The 20,814-nt window shown below is 50.7% G+C and overlaps 1 protein-coding gene across 1 annotated transcript; it reads left to right on the forward strand.

The window, feature by feature from the left end:
- The first annotated feature begins 6,654 nt into the window (after positions 1 to 6,654).
- On the forward strand, positions 6,655 to 11,676 carry SELENOS (selenoprotein S). The gene is made up of 6 exons (XM_066238742.1): positions 6,655 to 6,798; positions 7,466 to 7,600; positions 9,533 to 9,639; positions 10,656 to 10,745; positions 10,830 to 10,905; positions 11,150 to 11,676. Exons 1-6 carry the CDS (start codon positions 6,720 to 6,722, stop codon positions 11,227 to 11,229), a joined length of 567 nt encoding a protein of 188 aa, XP_066094839.1. The 5' UTR covers positions 6,655 to 6,719; the 3' UTR covers positions 11,230 to 11,676.
- Positions 11,677 to 20,814: the final 9,138 nt, after the last annotated feature.

Genomic DNA, 20,814 nt, shown 5'->3' on the forward strand with positions numbered 1-20,814 from the left:
CAGGCTATGGTCAGAAACTGACTTAATTGGGGCCAACCACTTATTCTACCTTGGTCAGTGATGGAATTTTGAGTCCTACCTCTGTCCTCTTAGCAAACAACACCTGAGCAAGTGTATTGAGTAATTGCTTGCTGAAATAACTGGTTCTAGGCAAGCCAGGTGAAGTGACACACCCTGATGAAGGGGACAAAGGTCACATTCTGGCTACAAAGAATGGGACCATGAGAACAGCAGTATAATAGGAACAAAATCCAGGGACCCTCACCAAGCCATTCTAATAACAAAACCTATTAAATTTCCATTAAATGAGCCATCTGTCATTCTGTGTGTACATATGCATACACACAAATGCACTCCACAATACAGTATACAAAGTTACTTTGTTATCGAATACATTTAAAATGTGAGTTGATGAGTTGTGTCGGTTTCTATTTTAAATCCCAAAGTCCCTGAGTAATAGGAAGTGCTCCCTATTAAAGAGATAGAAGCTAAATCTTACCATTTATTCCATCTTCATGATTCTAGACATTATAGGGCAGGGTCAGTAAGGCAGGCAAATGTGAGAATAGCTCCTATTTATTTCAGCATTTAATATTAGAGGTGTTTACCTGTTAGACTAGCTATTGTCAACAAGACAGGTAGTAAGTGTTGGAGAGGCTGTGGAGAAAAAGGAACCCTCATCCACTGTTGGTGGGAATGTAAAGTAGTACAACCATTATGGGAGAAAGTATAGTGGTACCTCAAAAAATTAAAAATAGAGGCCCTGGCCGGTTGGCTCAGTGGTAGAGCATCAGCCTGGCATGCAGGAGTCCTGGGTTCGATTCCTGGCCAGGGCACATAGGAGAGGCATCCATCTGTTTCTCCGCCCCTCCCCCTCTCCTTCCCCCTCCCGCAGCCAAGGCTCTATTGGAGCAAAGTTGGCCTGGGCACTGAGGATGGCTCAGTGGCCTCTGCCTCAGGCGCTAGAATGGCTCTGGTTGCAACAGAGCAACGCCCCATATGGGCAGAGCATTGCCCCCTGGTGGGCATGCCGGGTGAATTTCGGTTGGGCGCATGCGGGAGTCTATCTGACTGCCTCCCTATTTCCAACCTCAGAAAAATACAAAAAAAAAATAAAAATTTAAAAAATTAAAAATAGAACTACCATATGACCCAGCAATCCCTTTACTGGATATATACCCCTAAAACTCAAAAACATTGGTACATAAAGACACATGCAACCCCATGTTCATTGCAGCATTGTTCACAGTGGCCAAGACATGGAAACAACCAAAAAGCCCTTCAATAGATGACTGGATAAATAAGTTGTGGTACATATGTACTATGGAATACTACTCAGCCATAAGAAATGATGACACCAGCCTGACTAGGCGGTGGCTCAGTGAATGGAGCGTCGGACTGGGATGCCGAGGACCCAGGTTCAAGACCCCAAGGTCGCCAGCTTGAGCGTGGGCTCATCTGGCTTGAGCAAAGAAAAGAAACAAAAAAAAAACCTCACCAGCTTGGACCCAAGGTTACTGGCTCAAGCAAGGGGTTACTCGGTCTGCTGAAGGCCCACGGTCAAGGCACATATGAGAAAGCAATCAATGAACAACTAAGGAGTCCCAATGAAAAACTGATGATTGATGCTTCTCATCCCTCTCTGTAAAAAGTAAATTTTTTTTAAAAGGATTAAAAAATAAAAAAATGATGATACCGGTCATTTACAACAACCTGGATGGACCTTGATAACATTATACTGAGTGAAATAAGTAAATCAGAAAAAACTAAGAACTATATGATTCCATTCATAGGTGGGATATAAAAATGAGACTCATGGACATGGACAAGAGTGTGGGGGTTACCACAGGGTAGAGGAGGAGAGGGAGGGGAGGGGCACAAAGAAAACCAGATAGAAGGTGACAGAACACAATTTGACTTTGGGTGATAGGTATGCAACATAATCAAGTGTCAAAATAACCTGGAGATGTTTTCTCTGAACATATGTACCCTGATTTATCAATGTCACCCTATTAAAATTAATTTAAAAATATTAGAGGTGTTTGGGGTCTTTATGTAGAAGTTGAGTCATGTTTTGGTGACCAGAAATATGCCGTCAGAACTTAACCCTTGTGTATATCAGCCCACGGTAAAACTAGTTTCATAATAATGTTTCACTTAAAGTCTCTGTTTCCCATAACCTGTACCTTCCTTCATTCCTGCCTTGCACTGTGAGCTCTGAAATGTTCACTGCCACATCCCTGAAGCTCTGACGTTTCCCTGGATGACACCTGCTGTCAAGCCACTTTAACTACTAAGCTACTGTATAAAACCTCCCCCCAGGGATTGATTTTTACTAGTCATTTTCAACCTTTTTCTCATGGCACACCTAAACTAATTAAAATTCTGCAGCACACCAAAAAACATTTTTTTGCTGATCCAACCTGACAAAAATAGGTATAATTTTGGTTGAGTGGTAATAATTATCCTTTTTGCTCCAAAATGACTTAAAAAAAAAACACACAAAAACCGGCCTGACCTGTGGTGGCACAGTGGATAAAGCGTCGACCTGGAAATGCTGAGGTCGCCGGTTCAAAACCCTGGACTTGCCTGGTCAAGGCACGTATGGGAGTTGATGCTTCCTTCTCCTCCCCCCCCTTCTCTCTCTGTCTCCTCTCTCTCTCTTTCCCTCTCTCTCTCCTTTCTAAAATGAATAAATAAAAAAATAAAAACAAAACAAAAAAGCAGGTGCCTACTCACATATATAAGGATTTCTTTTTTTTTTTTTTTTAAATCCAACCTGACACTGATTCTTTTTTTTTTTTTTTTTTTTTAAGGTTTTGGTTGTTTTTTTTTAATTTTTATTTATTCATTTTTTAGAGAGGAGAGAGAGAGACAGAAAGGAGAGAGAGACAGAGAGAGAGAAGGGGGTAGGAGCTGGAAGCGTCAACTCCCATATGTGCCTTGACCAGGCAAGCCCAGGGTTTCGAACCGGCGACCTCAGCATTTCCAGGTCGATGCTTTATCCACTGCGCCACCACAGGTCAGGCTATAAGGATTTCTGGTACCAAGAATTAACCAATAGATGCAACCTTAGTATGTGGCGTGACCGATAAGATGCAATCCTAGCCTGACCTATGGTGGCGCAGTGGATAAAGAAAGCGCTGACCTAGAATGCTGAGGTCGCCGGTTCAAAACCCTGGGCTTGCCTGGTCAAGGCACATATGGGAGTTGATGCTTCCAGCTCCTCCCCCCCTTCTCTCTCTGTCTCTCCTCTCTCTCCCTCTGTCTCTCCCTCTCCTCTCTAAAATGAATAAATAAATAAAAAAAAAATTCTTAAAAACAAAACAAAAAAAACCCTGGGCTTGCCGGATCAAGGCACATACAAGAAGCAACTACTACACGCTAATGCTTCCAATTCCTCTCCCCCCTTTCTCGCTCTCTAAAATCAATAAATAAAATCTTAAAAAAAAAAAAGATGCAATCCTATTATATGACCTCTATATTTCCAGTTCAAGATAGGACATTCACACGGGATGGCTATTGTGCTTGCTGTTGTAATTGTTTATACATATTTGGCAATCCAAGGAAAAAGAGGCCAGTGCCCTGACTAAATAGTGCAGAGGTTGGGAACCTATGGTTTGAGAGCCAGATGTGGCTCGTTTTATTATTTAATAAAAATAATAATAACGTTAAAAATATAAAACATTCTCATGTATTACAATCCATTCATTTCCTACCACTCATGTTCATGGTTGTGGGTGGCTAGAGCCAATCACATCTGTCCTCCAGGACAACGCCTAATTTTTTTTTTTTTTTAAAGATTTTATTTAATTTTCAGAGAGGAGAGAGAGAAAGAGAGAGAGAGAGAGAGAAAGGGGAGGAGCAGGAAGCATCAACTCCCATATATGCCTTGACCAGGCAAGCCCAGGGTATCGAACAGGTGACCTCAGCGTTCCAGGTCGACGCTTTATCCCACTACGCCACCACAGGTCAGGCCCAACGCCTAATTTTTATTGGATAACGTGTAATGTACACGGGTCGTTGTGAGGTCAGGAAGTAAACTTCTCTCCTTTTAATCAAGTAGTCAGCTAGCTAATTGCAGAAACCCTTTCGACGAAGAAGCTCAAACTGGTGACCTCGGAGTCTTGAACCTGGGTCTTCCACATCCCAGTCCGTCGCTCTATCCACTGCGCCACCTCCTGGCCAGGCAGGTTACTGCTTTCTGAACACCCTGCTGGGAAGGTCCCGTGCGCTGTTCCCGGACCTGCCCACTTGCGGAACTTCGAGGCTAACCAGAGATGGACGCCACGGGCAGTTGGTGTTCAGGCTTCCAGTTGGGCGTTTATCTTTCCCACGCTGCTCGTAGACGTTGCCCTGGTGCCCTCGCAATGTTGTCACCTGCTCCTTGTTTTTCACATTAAAGTTCAATCAAGTAAATATGATCTAATTGTCTTTATTAAGTGAGCCATGACTTGGGCAGCATCCTGACAACTAGAAGGGCACTCCGAAGGGTTGGGAAAAAGAAGGAAGGTTTAAGGGAGCCAATATAAAACAAAGGCTGAGGCCTTGGTCTGGAAGTGGGTTCAATCCCATTCAGGGCACAGACAAGAATCAACCAATGAGTGCATCAATAAATGAGTGAAATAACAAATTGATGCTTTTCTCTCAAAACTCAAGCAATCAAGTTTTTTGTTTTTTGTTGTTTTTTTAAATAAAAAAAAAGTGCCTGACCTGTGGTGGCGCAATGGATAAAGAGTAAACCTGGAACACTAAGGCCTCCAGTTCGAAACCCTGGGCTTGTGTGCTCATGTGAGACGTGATGCTTCCTGCTCCTCCTCCCCTTTCTTTCTGTTTCCAAACAATAAATAAAATCTTTTTTAAAATTTATTTATTTATTTATTTATTTTTTACAGAGGCAGAGAGTGAGTCAGAGAGAGGGATAGACAGGGACAGACAGGAACAGAGGGAAATGAGAAGCATCAATCATTAGTTTTTCGTTGTGACACCTTAGTTCATTGATTGCTTTCTCATCATATATGCCTTGACCGTGGGCCTTCAGCAGACCGAGTAACCCCTTGCTGGATCCAGCGACCTTGGGTTCAAGCTGGTAAGCTTTTGCTCAAACCAGATGAGCCCGCGCTCAAGCTGGCGATCTTGGGCTCTCGAACCTGAGTCCTCCGCATCCCAATCCGACGCTCTATCCACTGCGCCACCGCCTGGTCACGCACAAATTTGTTTTTAAAAATTTTTTTTAAAAACCCTGGCCAGATAGCTCAGTTGGTTAGAGCATGGTCCTGAAGCACAGAGGTTGCCAGTTTGATCACTGGTCAGGGCACATGCAGGAACAGATGGATGTTCCTGCTTCTCTCTCCCTCCCTTCCTCTCTCTAAAAAGCAATAAAACATAAACCAAAGAATCTGTTGTAAAAAAAAAAAAAAAAAAAATTTAAGGCAGGAGTGGAGGGGGAGAGGGACCATTTGAGATTTGGCTCCCCAGTATATGTTGTCAGTTTGGCTCGAATAAATTCTTATAAAATTTAAAAAAAAGGGGGGGATTCTTTTTAGATGGGGGCGTCTTTGGGGAAAGGGAATGACTAATGGTTTTCACCATTCGAAGATTGCCACTTCTTTCTATGGTGAGGACGCAGAGGGATGGTGACTGTTACTGAAACAGCAATTAGGTCAGGTAATAAAACTAGGTTTGGTATCACGGGGTGGGGGAGGGCTATGGTTTTCTGCTTTAAAAATTATATTCCTAATTGTCAATGAGCTTTTGAGACTGCTAGGTACGGCTCACTTCAAAATATTCTTAAAAGCGCCTGACCAGGCAGTGGCGCAGTGGATAGTGTCGGACTGAGATGCGGAAAGACCCAGGTTCGAGACCCTGAGGTCGCCAGCTTGAGCGCGTGCTCATCTGGTTTAAGCAAAAAGCTCACCAGCTTGGACCCAAGGTCGCTGGCTCGAGCAAGGGGATACTTGGTCTGCTGAAGGCCCACGGTCAAGGCACATATGAGAAAGCAATCAATGAACAACTAAGGTGTCGCCACGAAAAACTGATGATTGATGCTTCTCATCTCTCTCCGTTCCGTCTGTCTGTCCCTAGCTCTCCCTCTCTTTGACTCTCTCTCTCTGTCCCTGTAAAAAAAAAAAAAAAAAAATCTTAAAAGCAAAACAAAAAAATTACTCAAATTTTACACCTAGAGGTTTTGATTCCGGAGGAGAGGAAAAATGAGTTAGCGGGACTTTCTCAGCCTAAAAGGCAACACCTGGAGCAGAAGCAGATTACTCCGTCAAGAGCGCAAGCACCCACCTAACTGTGGATTAGCTCAGTTATTTAGAGCACCAGTCTGCAAACGCTCAGGTTGCCAGTTCGAGCCCTGCTCAGAGCACAGAGAAGACTCAGGCGCTGATTGCATAAATATGTGCTACAAGGCCATGTTTCTCCTATTAATACCAATCAAGAAGAATCCTTTTTAAATAGTAAACAGTAATAAGGGCAGTCCCGTGACCATCTCTGGCCAATCGCGAGTCGCCAAAATGCCTTCAGGGCTATCCAATGCCTAGCCAGCTTCGGACCTCTGCCCGCCCCTCTGCCCCGCCAATCTCACAGCGTTGCGCCGTGACTGGACACACCACTAAAACCACGCCCCCGGCACGTATACGTAGGGGCGGGCCGGAAGCCGAAGGCCGGAACTGACGCGGCGGGGCCTCCACTAGTCCTAGGGAGCTCCGTCGGCCATGGAGCGGGACCCGGAGCCGCCTCTGTCCACGCGTCCCGCTCTGGAGAGCGAGGGGCTACGCTTCCTGCACGTCACCGGTGAGTCGCCGCGGGGCAGCGGGATGGCAGCGGGGTGGCAGTCAGGTAGCGGCGCCGCCATCTTCGGCGCGTCGTTCTCCGCTGTGCGGCCGGCTGGGCCGGGCCGGGCCTGGGCTCAGGCCCCTTCCTGCTAAACACACGGTCGGGTTGCGGTGGCCGGGCTCCGCTGGGCCCGCGCGTTTGTCTCCCGTCCTCGCTTCTCGCCCCTGCCCTGCTCATCCGCACCTTTCGTTCCTCCATGGAATGAGTGTGTCGGGCTGACATGGGTTAATCAGGGGAGGTCGGTGTCACCGGTGCAGTCTGCCCAGTAGTCTCCCTCCCTCCAGCACCGTCTCTGCTTTTCTTCTCCCACCTGCACCTCGCCCGCCGGTACCACCTGCGCTGGCCCAGGCTCCCCGCTTTCCCCGGGGCTGTGCGCTGCCCCGGTCCTCCCGCGCCGCCCCAGGCTCCCCGCTTTCCCCGGGGCTGTGCGCTGCCCCGGTCCTCCCGCGCCGCCCCAGGCTCCCCGCTTTCCCCGGGGCTGTGCGCTGCCCCGGTCCTCCCGCGCCGCCCCAGGCTCTCCGCATTCCCAGGGGCTGTGCGCTGTTCTTCCTTCTTTTCACTTCTCTGCTCCCAGGGGTGGGCCTGCTTTCGGCAGGGTTCTGGCTAACGGCGCTCTTCCTTGCAGTGGGCTCCCTGCTGGCCGCCTACGGCTGGCACATCGTCTTCAGCTGCGTTCTGCTGTACCTGGTCCTGTTGAAGCTCTCCCCACACCTACGGACCCTGCGGCGGAGGCGCTTGGACCCAGCGGCGGCCGCCCCGGGTTAGTACCTGACCACGGAGCCGGGGTGTCGTTGCGAGTCAGTGAGTGCCGCGAGGAGACCCATTCTATGCCTGACAACTGGTGAATGTGTGCCACTGATTTTTTTTATGTTTATTTTATTGATTTTAGAAAGAGAGGAACGTCCTGTATGCTTCCAGGCGATAACCAATTAAGCTATCTAGCTTGAGGCACCCTTGATTTTCTTTTCTCGGGTTTTTCATGGAGGTGGGAAATACTGCCTGGTGAGGGGTGTTGGGTCTTCATTCATTGCCGGGATGAATGAGATTGAAAACTTCACTCGTGGGGTCTGCTGACTGACTCCGAGTTGTTTCATTCTTCATGTTCACTATAATTTAATTACAACTTGCTCATTAGACCTGATTTCAGATTACACTGGTTTGTTTTAAAAAAATCATTCCCTCCAAAGTGGTTGCCTTTTCAGTGGTTAGAAGCTACATGTCTAAGGACTATACTCCAAAGAAACATTAAGTGCTTTGAGAATAGCCTAATTAAGCACAAGTTGTTCTTCACCTGCGTTACCATGGTTACTGAGGTTGGGGAGGAAAGCAGAGTCCTGAAAGTGGTCATTCGCTCCAACATGCCTCTCCTTTCCCATGAAACCCTGTGGTTCTGCCATTCCCAGTCTTTTTATATATATATTTCAGTGAGAGGAGGGGAGGCAAAGACAGGCTCCTGCATGTGCACCAAGCAGGTGGCAAGCCCACTAGGGGGCGATGTTCTGCCCATCTGGGGCATTGCTCTGTTGCTCAGCAACTGAGGTTTTCTTAGCATCTGAAGCACAGGCCATGGAGCCATCCTAAGTGCCTGGGGCCAAGTCGCTCCAATTGAGCCACTGCTATAGGGAAAGAGGGGAAAGAGAGAAAGGTAAAGAAGCAAGAGGGGGAGGGAGTGGAGAAGCAGATGGGCACTTCTGTGTGCCCTGACTGACTGGGAATTGAACCTGGGACATCCATATGCCAGGCAGCTCCTGTACCAAGGTCTAGGTTTTAAGTGATGTTTGCTAAGTATGTATCTCAAGTGTCTTTTTTTTTTAAATTTATCTTAGAGTGGATAGAGAAAGAGAAGGGGGAGGAGTAGGAGGCATCAACTCCCATGTGTGCCTTGACCAGCAAGCCCAGGGTTTTGAACTGGTGAGCTCAGCATTCCAGGTGCTGCACCACCACAGGTCAGGCTCCCAGTCTTTTTGATTGTTAGCCACATGCCCAAGAGCAAATTACAAAGTACAGTTGTAATAACCTGAGATGCAGGGTTTCAGGAACAGCACCCGCCATCTCTGTCCACAGGTGTGGTGATGGGATGGGCACATCAAAGAGGGTTGCTTTTAGGGAGCACTGCAGAAAGTCACTGTGTGTGTATGGTGTTTGGAGTGCAGTGTTGTGTTAAAAAGGTAATTAAAAAACTGCACTTCGTGGTTTCATTCTAAAAATGACCCAACAGAAATTCACACTTACAGTATGGTGTTGGGTCTGAACAGATGAGCAGATCGCTTCAGAGTAGACAATAACAGGTAAGTTGGGTGTTTTCTATGAGTGCTGGGGCAGAAGGATTTACTCCTTCCATGAAGAAGCTAAAGTGAGGCTAGTGACCAGAAAACTTGTTTCCTTGGCTGTGTTCTAGAATGCTGGTCGACCCAAAGACTGGGTGTTTGGAGATGTCCAGGCCATGGCATGAAATCTTGGTGTGTCCAGCAGAACACAGGACTAGAGTTTTGCACTTGTAACAGTGACATCGGTTTTTAACCTGGGCTAAGAACTATGGCTGTGGAGTGGTCTCCTACACCCCTAAGCAGCCAAAAATATGTAAATGTTTTCATCAGTTGATGTCTGTACTTTTTATATTAAATTTATAATATTATGGATTCTTTCCAGTCTAGACAAGTTGGTTCAGCTTAATTTTTTTGTTTCATTGTAGAACCTGATGCTGTTGTGAAACGACAAGAGGCTTTAGCAGCTGCTCGTTTGAAAATGCAAGAAGAGTTAAATGCACAGGTTGAGAAGCATAAGGAAAAACTGAGACAGGTATGATTTAGTTTACATACAATGCTTTAGAGCAGGGGTCTCAAACTCGCGATTGTGCGGCCCCTGCTTTAGAGGCTTTTTGGCATTTTTTTCAGTTGGTTAGAATTGATCACTTTTGTGTCCTACAGCAGACTGAGGAACCCCCTTGCTTGAGCCAGCAACTTCAGGGTCTTCCACATCCCAGTCCGACACTATCCACTGTGCCACTGCCTGGTCAGGCTTGACCACCTTTTTCATTGTGCAGTTTGTCACATCACAACTGTAGGTTCCTGTAGCACCATTTTTGGGTGTACAGGGGCCCAATGTGTATAAGAAATACCCACATTCATTCCATTGCCTTGATGCAGCCTTGTAGATAGCAGGGGTGTATTGAGATGATGCTTTTTATCAGCTGGGCCATCTGGTCAACCCCTTCGCCTCCCTCTCCCTCTCCAATTAGGATGAAACCTTTCAACTCACGTCCACGTGTCTTATAAATAAAACGGGGGGAAATTTTCCCAGAACCATCTTCCTTCCTCCCTTTTCTGGAAAACAGGGAGGCAAGTCAGACCACTCTAGCGCCTGGGCCCATCTTTGCTCCAATGGAGCCTCGGGCTTCTCCTGTGTGCCGCCCTGGCTAGGAGTCGAACCCAGGACTCCTGCTCTAACAGCTGAGCCAACTGGCCACGGCTGTTCTGTCTTTGAGCATCCCCTAACAAATCGTTACTTGAAAAACTGCATCTGGTATAAGCCTAGCACCCATATGAAAATATAACACTGCTAAAATTGTAATTAAAATGATTTGTGTATAAAAGCTGTCTAAATTCAAACTGAATTAACCCAGAAACGCCCCCCTCCTTTGCTTCAAAGTATAGAGTGTGCCAGGAAACCACTGGCGTTACATTTAAGAGCCAGCGCAAGCTAGCTCAAATATATAGTGACTTAGAATAATGAAATCCCATCTGCAACCAACCAACAAGCTATCGGCAACAGACACTAAGCCGCATATAATGGTCCTTTCCTTCCTCAATTGAAAGCTCCAAGAAGAGAAAAGGAGACAGAAGATTGAGATGTGGGACAGCATGCAAGAAGGAAGAAGTTACAAAGGAAATGCGAAGAAACCTCAGGTGAGTTCTGACTGGGCTATAATTTTAAGTGGATGTGTCTGTCTGGGTCTCCCCCCGCCTAAGTGCCTGTCTGTACACAAACAGGAAGAAAACAGTCCAGAGCCCTCTACTACTTCAAGCTTCATGAAACGAAAAGTTAAGAAGCCTTTGAGAGGAGGTGGTAAGTAACCCAACAACCTCACACAGGGATTTCTCCTGCTTGCTTTGTACGGGAACACTAAAGATTTGGATGGTTGTGTATGTGATGTGGGTTAACAAATGAGCCAATGGAAGGAAAAAGCATGGTCACGTTAAGCAGCCCCCTGGAGATGTTTAAGGTGGGGGGGAAAGCCTGCATTTTCTGGCCTATTTTCACAAATAAGTGAGATGACTAAAAAAACCACTGTTGCTTTTTCTCTTTCCAGGTTACAACCCTTTGTCTGGAGAGGGAGGTGGAGCCTGCTCGTGGAGACCTGGCCGGAGGGGCCCGTCGTCCGGTGGATGAGGCTAAAGTAGACCTTGCACTGCTGTCACTTTGACAATTTGCAAGGTGAACCTTTTTTTGTAAACCTTCAATTGCCTTACAACACTTTTTCACAGTGACTGGAAAAGCCCAGGGGTTAGGGTTACATATTTCTGTTCTTAATCTAGCAATCTTTATAACGGGAAAAGCACCTACGGACATTATATACTAACACATATTAAGGCCAAATGGCAGCTGCTGGTTCACACCTTCAAGCTTACAAGACTCGATACAAGTCTCCAGCAGTAAAAATAAGAGCTATAGTAGTGGACCCTTCAACAAAAATTTTAGGACAGTCTCTGTGACAGGTGGTGTTCAATGATGTCTTCCTTGTAAATGGTGAGCACACCAACAAGGATTACTGAAGCTGACAGTTGAAGGATTCTTTTCCGTATGGAATTTATAAAATATGCATTGTATCTTCAAAGATTTATATTGCACAGCAACCTTTTTATTAATTTAAAAAAAAAAAGCCTTCAAACAACTCCAATCAGGGCAGGACACCTATCAAGCAGCCTACCTAGCCCAGCCCTCCTTGTTCACACAGAGACCCACACATACACTTGAGGTCAAGTGGAACTGTGCAAGGCAGTGAGAATTTACAAGGCAGTGAGAATTTAAGAGCCATTATATAAAAACCAACCTGACAAGTTCCCCCCCCCACAGTAGGAAAACTTAGAAAAAGCCCTATGTATATGTGACAAGGCAACGGCAGTTAAGTGAAAGGCCATAATCCTATTTCAGAGTTGGCAGAGCTCTGGATTTGAAAAGCAACTGGGGGAAACACAACATATCATACCCACAGCAGTAGAGGGTGGATGAGGCCCTCTTAAGGCTGGAAGGGAGAGCAAGCACCTGTATAATGGTTCACTCCCACAGAGCCCCCCCCCTTCCAGGAGAAGCACCAGAAGCCCAATAAGCCAGGCTAAGCTACATATTCACCTGTCATAAAGCAGGTCCAAGGGGGCCAGATGAGTGACTCCAGGACACCCAGACTCCCAAACTTCATTACCTCACCAATTGTGCTCTCATCTGGCTCCAAGTCCTAGGACAATGGCCCAAAGGTGCACACCACACTCTAACATCCCTGAGCTCACAGGACGAGAGTATCCTGACCAACAGCTAGAGACTAAAAGCGGGGACCACAAAAAAGGAGCTTACTGGTAAGTAATAGAGGAAAACCTACAAGCTGTGACCTGCCACCCAAAAGGGCAGAGCTCTGGGACAGGGACTTGAGCACCTCAAGCCTATACACCCCAGGGTGGGACAGTTAACTGTTACCCATAAAGACCTCAACTCAAAACCTCAGGGATGCTCCCGCAGCAAGGATGTCCAAAGCACTGGGTGTTATTGGCTGTAGTGGGATGAAACCCACCACAGTGATGCTAGAGAGCTGTGACCACACCCCAGGGCAGGCTCACCTGGACCCAGCCATAGAACAACCCCCCACACACAGAGAAAATAGGGTTTCAAACATCCATGTGAAAGGGGAGCAGCACAGTTGGGTTTTGGGGCTATAGGCGTGTTATCTAGCTCAAACATCCGTTACCCACCTGACCCATCCACAGCATGCACAAACATGATGCCACACAGATAGTGTGTGGTTTCTGTGCAGTACCCCATCTGGGGTTATAGGTCAGCCACAGAACTGCCTCTCTTGTTTCAGCAGTGGGCTTGAACAAGCTCTGGAAGGAGCACATGGGCTGGAACATCTTTCAGTCACACACTAGGGCCCCCCCCCTCTGTTGCCAAACACCACACTTGGCAAAGAACTCGGCCATCTACCAACCCTGCTATGCTATGCACCCCCAGCAGCCGACCAAGTCATGCTTGTGCAGGAACTTTGCCACCATCTTTACCTCAAAGGTAAAGAGGACCCTTACTTATTCTTTTTCTGAAGCTAGAAAGGGGGAGGTAAAGTCAGACTCCCGCATGCGCCTGACCGGGATCCACCTGGCACGCCCACAGGGGGCGATGATGCTCTGCCCATCCGGGGCGTTGCTCTGTTGCGACCAGAACCACTCTAGCGGCAGAGGCCATCCCCAGCACCCGGGTCATCTTTGCTCCCATGGAACCTTGCGCCTGTGGGAGGGGAAGAGAGACAGAGTGGAGGAACAGATGGGCACTTCTCCTGTGTGCCCTGGCTGGGAATTAAACCCGGGACCTTCCGCACACCAGGCCGATGCTCTAACCACTGAATCCAACCGGCCAGGCTTCCCCCCCCAGTTATTTTTCCTGAAGCTGCAAACAGGGAGAGACAGACTCCCGCATGCGCCCGACTGGGATCAACCCGGCACGCCCATCACAGTGATGCTCTAGCGCCTGGGGTGGAGAAGCAAAAGAGCGCTTCTCCTATGTGCCCTGGCTGGGAACTGGACCCGGGTCCCCCGGCACGCCAGGTCGACGCTCTACCGTTGAGCCAACCGGCCAGGGCCCCCCCCCAGTTATTCAACTCCACTTCCCCTTACACATCCTTTTCAGGGTCAAACCCCACCAGATCACATGGCCCCCCAGAGGGTCCATGGCAGAGCACACCCACCACGGCAGCAGTGAGCATGTAATTGGAGCCGCCTTCAGTTGACTTGAGAAAAAAGAATTTCTGAAACCCTTCCCTGGGTTGATTCTTCCACAGTACTGGTGAGCAGGATCAAACCCGCAAAAATCCAACATATTGGGACCACCCTCCAATCACTGGAGGCAGGGGGGGCTCCAGCTTATCGTAGCATCTCTTGCACTCAACTGGAGAGGCCCATAGATGCAGTGCAGGTGGGCCTGCTGGGACCCCTTAGTTTCCAACGGAGCAGGAAAGTTGATACTTTAAGCTTCATGGACCAGCAAAGTAGGAAGATGGCAGTCTCATATGGAAGAGGAAGCTGCTCCTCTTGGAGGAGACGCCCTGGTGCTTGGCCACAGCTCCCATAAACTTTTAAGGGTGGCCCCCCCAAGCCCCCACGGCAATGGAACTGGGCTCAGGAAAATTTCCCGGCTTGAAAGCACGGACCACAGCAGACCTCACTCCAGCTGCCCAGTCTTTTCCAGGCCACAAAGCCCTGAACTTCAAACTTCCCAGCAGACACTGGATAGCGAGACCAGTTTGCACTCCCATGGTGGCTCTGCTACTGTAGCCCAAGCAGCCCAGGGCCCGTTCCTGCCCTCAGCTTGAGCCGACTTTTTACTAAGTGTACAAAGGAGGGTTGGGCGCCCATACTACCTACACATGGCAATATTCTCTCCTCACAAAGCGTGAGTTCCAGCTACGACGGTTGGGATAAACTCACCCAGATAGCCTGGCTGCTTAGAGACCTCAGGACACAAAGCTCCTCGGTTTCGGGAGAAGAAAATGACGGCACTTGTCTGCAGGGCCAAGCCGCAGGTCATGAGAGCATCCTGGAGCCGCTGCCCGCTCACCAATCCTCCCATACACAATTTCAGTACCTCTGCCACAGACCTCCTGGGTCCATGGTGGCAGAACAAATGGGAGCGATCTCGCCCCAGGAGAAAGGGTCACTTCCCACGGAGGATACTTCCTGGCAAACGAGCACCGAGTGGGGCCATGAGATCCCACTACATACACTCGCCTCCAACAGCCCAGTCCTCCCACGAGCCAATCGTGTGGCCCCCCATGGGGGCCCAATAACCCCATCAGGTGGTCGGATCTGGAACACAGGATGGGATGGGTGGCGAGGAACAACCTAAGGCCGCTGCTGAATTGGTATGTTCAAACCACACAGCACAGGGCGAGCAGACGGACCGTGGAGAAGACGCCAGCCTCGGCCACCGACATCAGGCTCAGCCCGATACATGGAGAGGACGGGTGACAGGCCGAGCCAATAGAGCGTCTGGTTCCTCCCTCGTGTGCGCAGGTTGGGGCCTAGATCTGCGAGCACAGGAGGGCCACAGTCATGGATGAGGAATGCTCTTAGGGGAGAGCTGTGTGAGCAACCGAGAGGGCTGTCAAAACCTCACTGCCCCAAAACTCACAACCCCCCCCAAAGAGATGCCTGACAGCAGCACCAAGTCCTCTGACCTGGGCTCACCTGCCACAGTGACTGGACGCGCCCTGCTCAAATTCTACAGAAAGGTTTGCTAACACTCCCTCACACTGGGGGGGGACCCGCGTTCTCCCACCCTGGTTTCACGTACAGCCCTATGGAGTCTGTCAACCCCCCACCAAAAAGCACCTAGTGAGAGAGCCCCAGGAAATTCAAAAACAGCCATCTTTTAGACTGCACATGGCATGTGCATGGAAAGCTACGCTTGTCAGCACTCCCCACGGGCTTCCATCCCAGAACATACTGGGGCTGGCAGGCATCAAACAACTCTTGTCCCGTTTTCATACAGTGGGGTTTGGTTCAGTGGCGGATGCTGATGCCCTTTTCTTAAGGCCCCCCCCCGCTTTTGCCGGGAGTTCGGGACAGTAATGCTCATGACCCTGAAAGGGATTCTCCACGCAAATAGACGCACTGCAGCAGACCTGATCACGACCGAAGCAACCCTCCCCCCCAGGACTCTCCCTGAGGCACTGCCCCATCTCTTACCTATTATTGCTACCTGATGATCTCCAGGGTGTGGATCCTTGTCCAAATCCCGAGTGGAGACGCCTCTGATGAATGTACCTGACTGCGGAGCATGGCCCCTACACCTGCGGGCTCCACAGGAGGCACAGGTTGATCCCCACACCATCTCAAGCCAGTCCCTAAAGTACGGTGAGAAAACCCAACCTAACTGCTGGACCCACGCATGCCCATGGCCTAGCCCGCCCCTCACACCTGCTCCCCCTTACCACCCCCCGCAAGACCCGTGCTGGCACCACAACACTACTCCAGCGTGGTCCACAAAAGCCAGTGTCTTACCATCAAAAAACCCTCCTCTTCCCGTTTACCTCCTGTGGGTCCTGGTGAACCAGTGAGTGCTATTTAACCCCTTCCAGGCGGCCCCACACTTGGGCTGGAATTGTGGCAAGAGTCACACCCTAACGACCTTGCAGGTAACAATCTCCGTGGAAGAGATGTGCTGACGCCCCCCCAGGTGTGATTGGGATGACCCTCATATAGCACGGCTGGCACCATGGAGCTCTCCTCCGCCAAACTGCAGGCACCTCGCTCTCATCCCTTACCCTGCGCCCTGTGTTACCGTGTACCGAGTCAAGAGGCTCTTCCCCACAAGCAGACTACAACCCCCCCACAGGTTTTTGTGGCCTCCTACACATGAGCTCCATTGCAACTCCTGGGGCCGGCCCCCCGCCTCAGAACAAACCCGGAAATAATCCCAGGCTAGGCACCCACGCAATGCCCAAAGCCAAATCGGATTATATATTGCTTACGCTTTACCCACACCACATGGATCAGCGCCCTTTCCGGAGTAAGCTGGCGTCTGGGAGCCAGGCACCCTTTCCTGTGGGCTCTCGTGTCTTACTGGTCCCGGTTGGCCCACCATTGTGGACTGGAAATGCGTGTGAAAAGCACAGCCCTAAAAAAGGCAATGCTCCATAAATGCATCATCCATGGCCGTGTATGACCTATGACCGAAAGGAAACCCTAACAACTCCCCAAAGCCCCTGGAACTCTCCCCCCCGGGCATTGCACGCACACACCCATCTCTCCTCATCTATTACCGTCTGCATCTCTGGGCTTAGAAACTTTGGAGGTGCTTTCCCACGAAGGGGCCTAACCAGGAACCGTGGCCTCCTGTCCTTGTAACCGATCAGATTTGAAAGGCCAGTTATCCACGCGTGCCCGCAGGCAATGCAGTCACACTCAGTGCCTCCCCACATCCAACCCGCAGTGTCCTGTGGAAAAGGTCGGTGATGGTACTGGCACGCTCTAGTTCCCTGCGGAGCTCTGGTTGGCTCTCCGCGGGCGGAGGTGCACTAGCAGGAGCTCATCTTCTGACCAGGGCTGCCCCACACGGGTCAGGAGTTGTAAAAACCATGCCCTATAAATCCTGCAAGTACAACCACCAAGAGCAGGTGCGGTGCCGACAGCGTGTTGGGACCGCCCCGTGGAACTCCTCGCGCTTTTGCAATCACCGCCAACACATTCCTTCACAACACACCTGGGTTTCTGCCTGAGGGTACGAACAGGGAAAATTCTATAGGTGTTTCCCACGAACGGGACTTCACCGCGCTTGCAACCTCCTACATGGGCTCCCAGCACCTCCTGAACCAGCCCCCCACACCTTGGAAGCAAGTTCTGGAACCCAATCTCATGACCAGCACCCAACGCATGCCCGAGACCGAGCCCTTCTCCCTAATGCTTCGCCGCACGATCCGCATCGACCCCATTTCCGGAGCGGGCCGAGGTCTGGGCGCAGGGTACCCCGCTCCCCGCCGAGCCCTGGTTGGCTCCCACGGGCGCTAAGTCCACTGGCTTGCACCCGGGTGGACCAATATTAGGCTGGGAAGAGCGTCGACAGGCACACCGAACACTCGATACAATCCCTCCCATAATGTGTGTGCGCCAAGGACACTCGGGAGTAACCGAGAGGGCCCTAACAGCTCCCACGACCCCATGGAACGCTCCCTCGCGCTCTGAGGCCACACTCTACCCTTACCGTTGCCGTACCTTCGGGGACACGGAGGCACCTCTGATGAACATTGCCTCACCGGCGACCGCCGCTTACTGGGGGACTCCAACATGCAGCGCGCGCCAGGCTGATACACACCTAGGATAGCGGGCTCAGAAATTAACCATACTTTTGGTGCCGGGAAACCACGCATCGCGCGACCCCAACATGCCGCGCCTTCTACCTAACACCTTCTGCAACACCCACGGTGGTTCCACCCCCCCTTGGGGAATGGGCCAGGCCATCTTCTGAGCACGCGAGCTTCCCGCTAACCCGTGGGGCATGTGCCTCCGTAGGTGCTGGTAAAACCCCCCCCCTTCAGCGCGGCCCTGGGTTAGCGGCTGAGGCCTTGCAAAACTCCCTTCTCGGGCCATGGTGGCCACCATATCGTACCTATTTTTCCTGTTGCCGTCTCCTCTGGACTTGGGCGGGAACTCTTTGTAAGCGCTCCTTGCAAAGGATCTTTCACAACCAGTGGACCACATCCCTCCCTACCTGTATAACTCCTTCCACAACCTAAGCTAGTCCCCGCATTTTGGGAGCAAGCCTCGGTATAATCTGAACTCAAAGACTAATAACACGCGTATCCGCGGGCGAAGCAGTTGCACACCCTTCGCCGCATACATTTCCCCCACACAGCACCCGCTCTTGTGGAACGGGCCAACGTCCGGGCAAGAGCTGGTCCTCCTTTCCTATCCCGCCTGTCCCACACCGGAGTTGGGAGTTGCGGCCAAGATCACAGCTCGTGACCCTACAACAAAATAGGCAATCTCCAGGGGCAGAATTCAGCGCTGACAGCTCCGCCGGTCCCCGGGAACTCTGCCCTCAGGCCCTGGAAGCACCCCCCAATCCCTTCCCTTACACCTAACTACTGCGTTTTCATGTACTCGACAAAAAGCTCCAATAACGCTTCCTTGAACGGATCTTCGGCACGGATTGCGGCTTTTTACGTGGGCCTCTACCCACGTCCTGGGCTCACACGTCCTGGGCTGGCTTCCCTCCACCTCGGGAGCAGCCCAAAAAAACGCAGTCCGGTAACCAGCACCGACGCGTTTCCGTGGGCGAGCCGGCGCGCCCCTCACACGTTTCTAAACCGCATTCTCGCATCACCTGCGCTGGCCCCACCTCCGATAGAAAGCGGCGTCTGACCACGCAAATGCTCCCTCGCGCTCCCCGCGGAGCACCCGCTGGCGGAGAAGCACTGCTGGATACTCGTCTACCGGTCCAGGCAGCCCCATGCGGGGAGGCCAGAAGTTCTGTTGGCCCGTGACCTTTACACAAGGACGACTTCCTGGGGAAGAAAAGCGCCCGACTAGGATCGGAACAAGCCCGATATCACCGCGGGCGCCCTGGAACTCTGCTCGGGGCACTTGAATCAGACCTCACTCAACTTTAGTTCATTTTCTTAACGAAGCGATATATCCCTTCTCTCTGCGTGTAAGCAGAACATTTCTCACCTCGGGAAAGAACCCGGCGAGATGAATCCCACGCGTGTGTCCGTGGCCGAATCCGTCTTACTCTCCTGTTCCGGCCCCCACCTCCGTGTGTCCGAGAGCCGTGAAGCACCCATCGGCTCCTGCGGGTGGAGAAGCACCGGCGGCTGGTGGTCTCCCTGCCCTGAGGGCGCGCCCAGATCTTGCCCGGAGGCGGCTGGAAAAGAAGAAACCTAAATAACTGCAGCTACAAATTCTCGCGAGCAAATGAAACTCCGATAGCCGGGCATGACCTGGAAGAACCTGATAGCACCTCCACCCTCCTGGAACTCTCCTTCGGGCAGAGCGGTCAGTTTTGATCCCTTGCCGAGTGCTCCGGAGGTCCGGAGAAAGGAAAATTAAAAAGCGGCCACCAGGTGGCGCCCGAGAGCCGGCGCAAACGTCAGCAGCGACAGATGGCACTGCCCAACCTCATCGCGTTCACCTCGGAGCGCGTCTTTTGCCCGGCCTGGAGCGGGTGCAAGGCGGTCGACGTGGACGTGAAAACGCCCGGAGACACGGGCACGAGCTTCCCAGAGCTGCACGGACTGCTCCTGGAGGTCTTAGCTGCAGCCAGGTGTGTACGGCAGGACGGAAACCCTCCAAGTCCTCAGGGGTCAGCAACGGACAAGTCCGTGTTATTCTAGAATTCATAACAGACCCTAACAGTTTTCTTCCCCCCCCCCGGGTTTTTTGTTTGTTTTGTTTTTGCCTTTCAGAAGATAACAGCCGGCTTCCCTGCTGCGCTCCAACCAGATCAGACTGGTCCCAGGGACTTTGCAAGTGCAGGAAGCATGCAAAAGAACCAACCACTAACCGGGCCAGGTGGCCAGGTGTGCTCAGACCCTGTCCCTGAGGAAAGTATTCCTGGCCAGGGCACACAGGGGAAGCGCTCATCTGCTTCTCCACCCCTTCCCCTCTCCTTCCTCTCTGTCTCTCTCTTCCCCTCCCGCAGCCAAGGCTCCATTGGAGCAAAGTTGGCTCGGGCGCTGGGGATTGGGGATGGCTCTGTGGCCTCTGCCTCAGGCGCTAGAATGGCTTTGGTTGCAACAGAGCGACACCCCAGATGGATGGACCATCGCCCCCTGGTGGGCGTGCCAGGTGGATCCCGGTCAGGTGCATGCGGGAGTCTGTCTGACTGCCTCCCCGTTTCCAACTTCAGAAAAATACAAAAAGAAAAGAAAAGAAAACATTGGAATCTCTAACTTCTGCCCTGAGGTCCTCTGACTCTCCAGTGTGAGCCCTACAGCTATGATCCTGGGAAGATCCCAGGGGACAAAACTTCCCCAACTGGCCTGGATGACCAATTACAACCCATTTACTCTGGCTGGTATTTTTCTTTAAAAATATATATGTATATATATTTTAAAAATTGATTTTAGTGAGAGAGCTAGAGAAACGCCGATTGGTTGTTCCACTTATTTATGCATTCATCACTTGAGTCTTGTGGGTGCCCTGACTGGGGATCAAATCCGCAATCTTGGCAAATCTGGGCAATGCTCTCTAACCAACTGAGCTACCTATGCAGGGT

Source organism: Saccopteryx bilineata, chromosome 7 (assembly GCF_036850765.1).
Source record: "Saccopteryx bilineata isolate mSacBil1 chromosome 7, mSacBil1_pri_phased_curated, whole genome shotgun sequence".
In the NCBI taxonomy this organism is placed as follows: Eukaryota; Metazoa; Chordata; class Mammalia; order Chiroptera; family Emballonuridae; genus Saccopteryx; species Saccopteryx bilineata.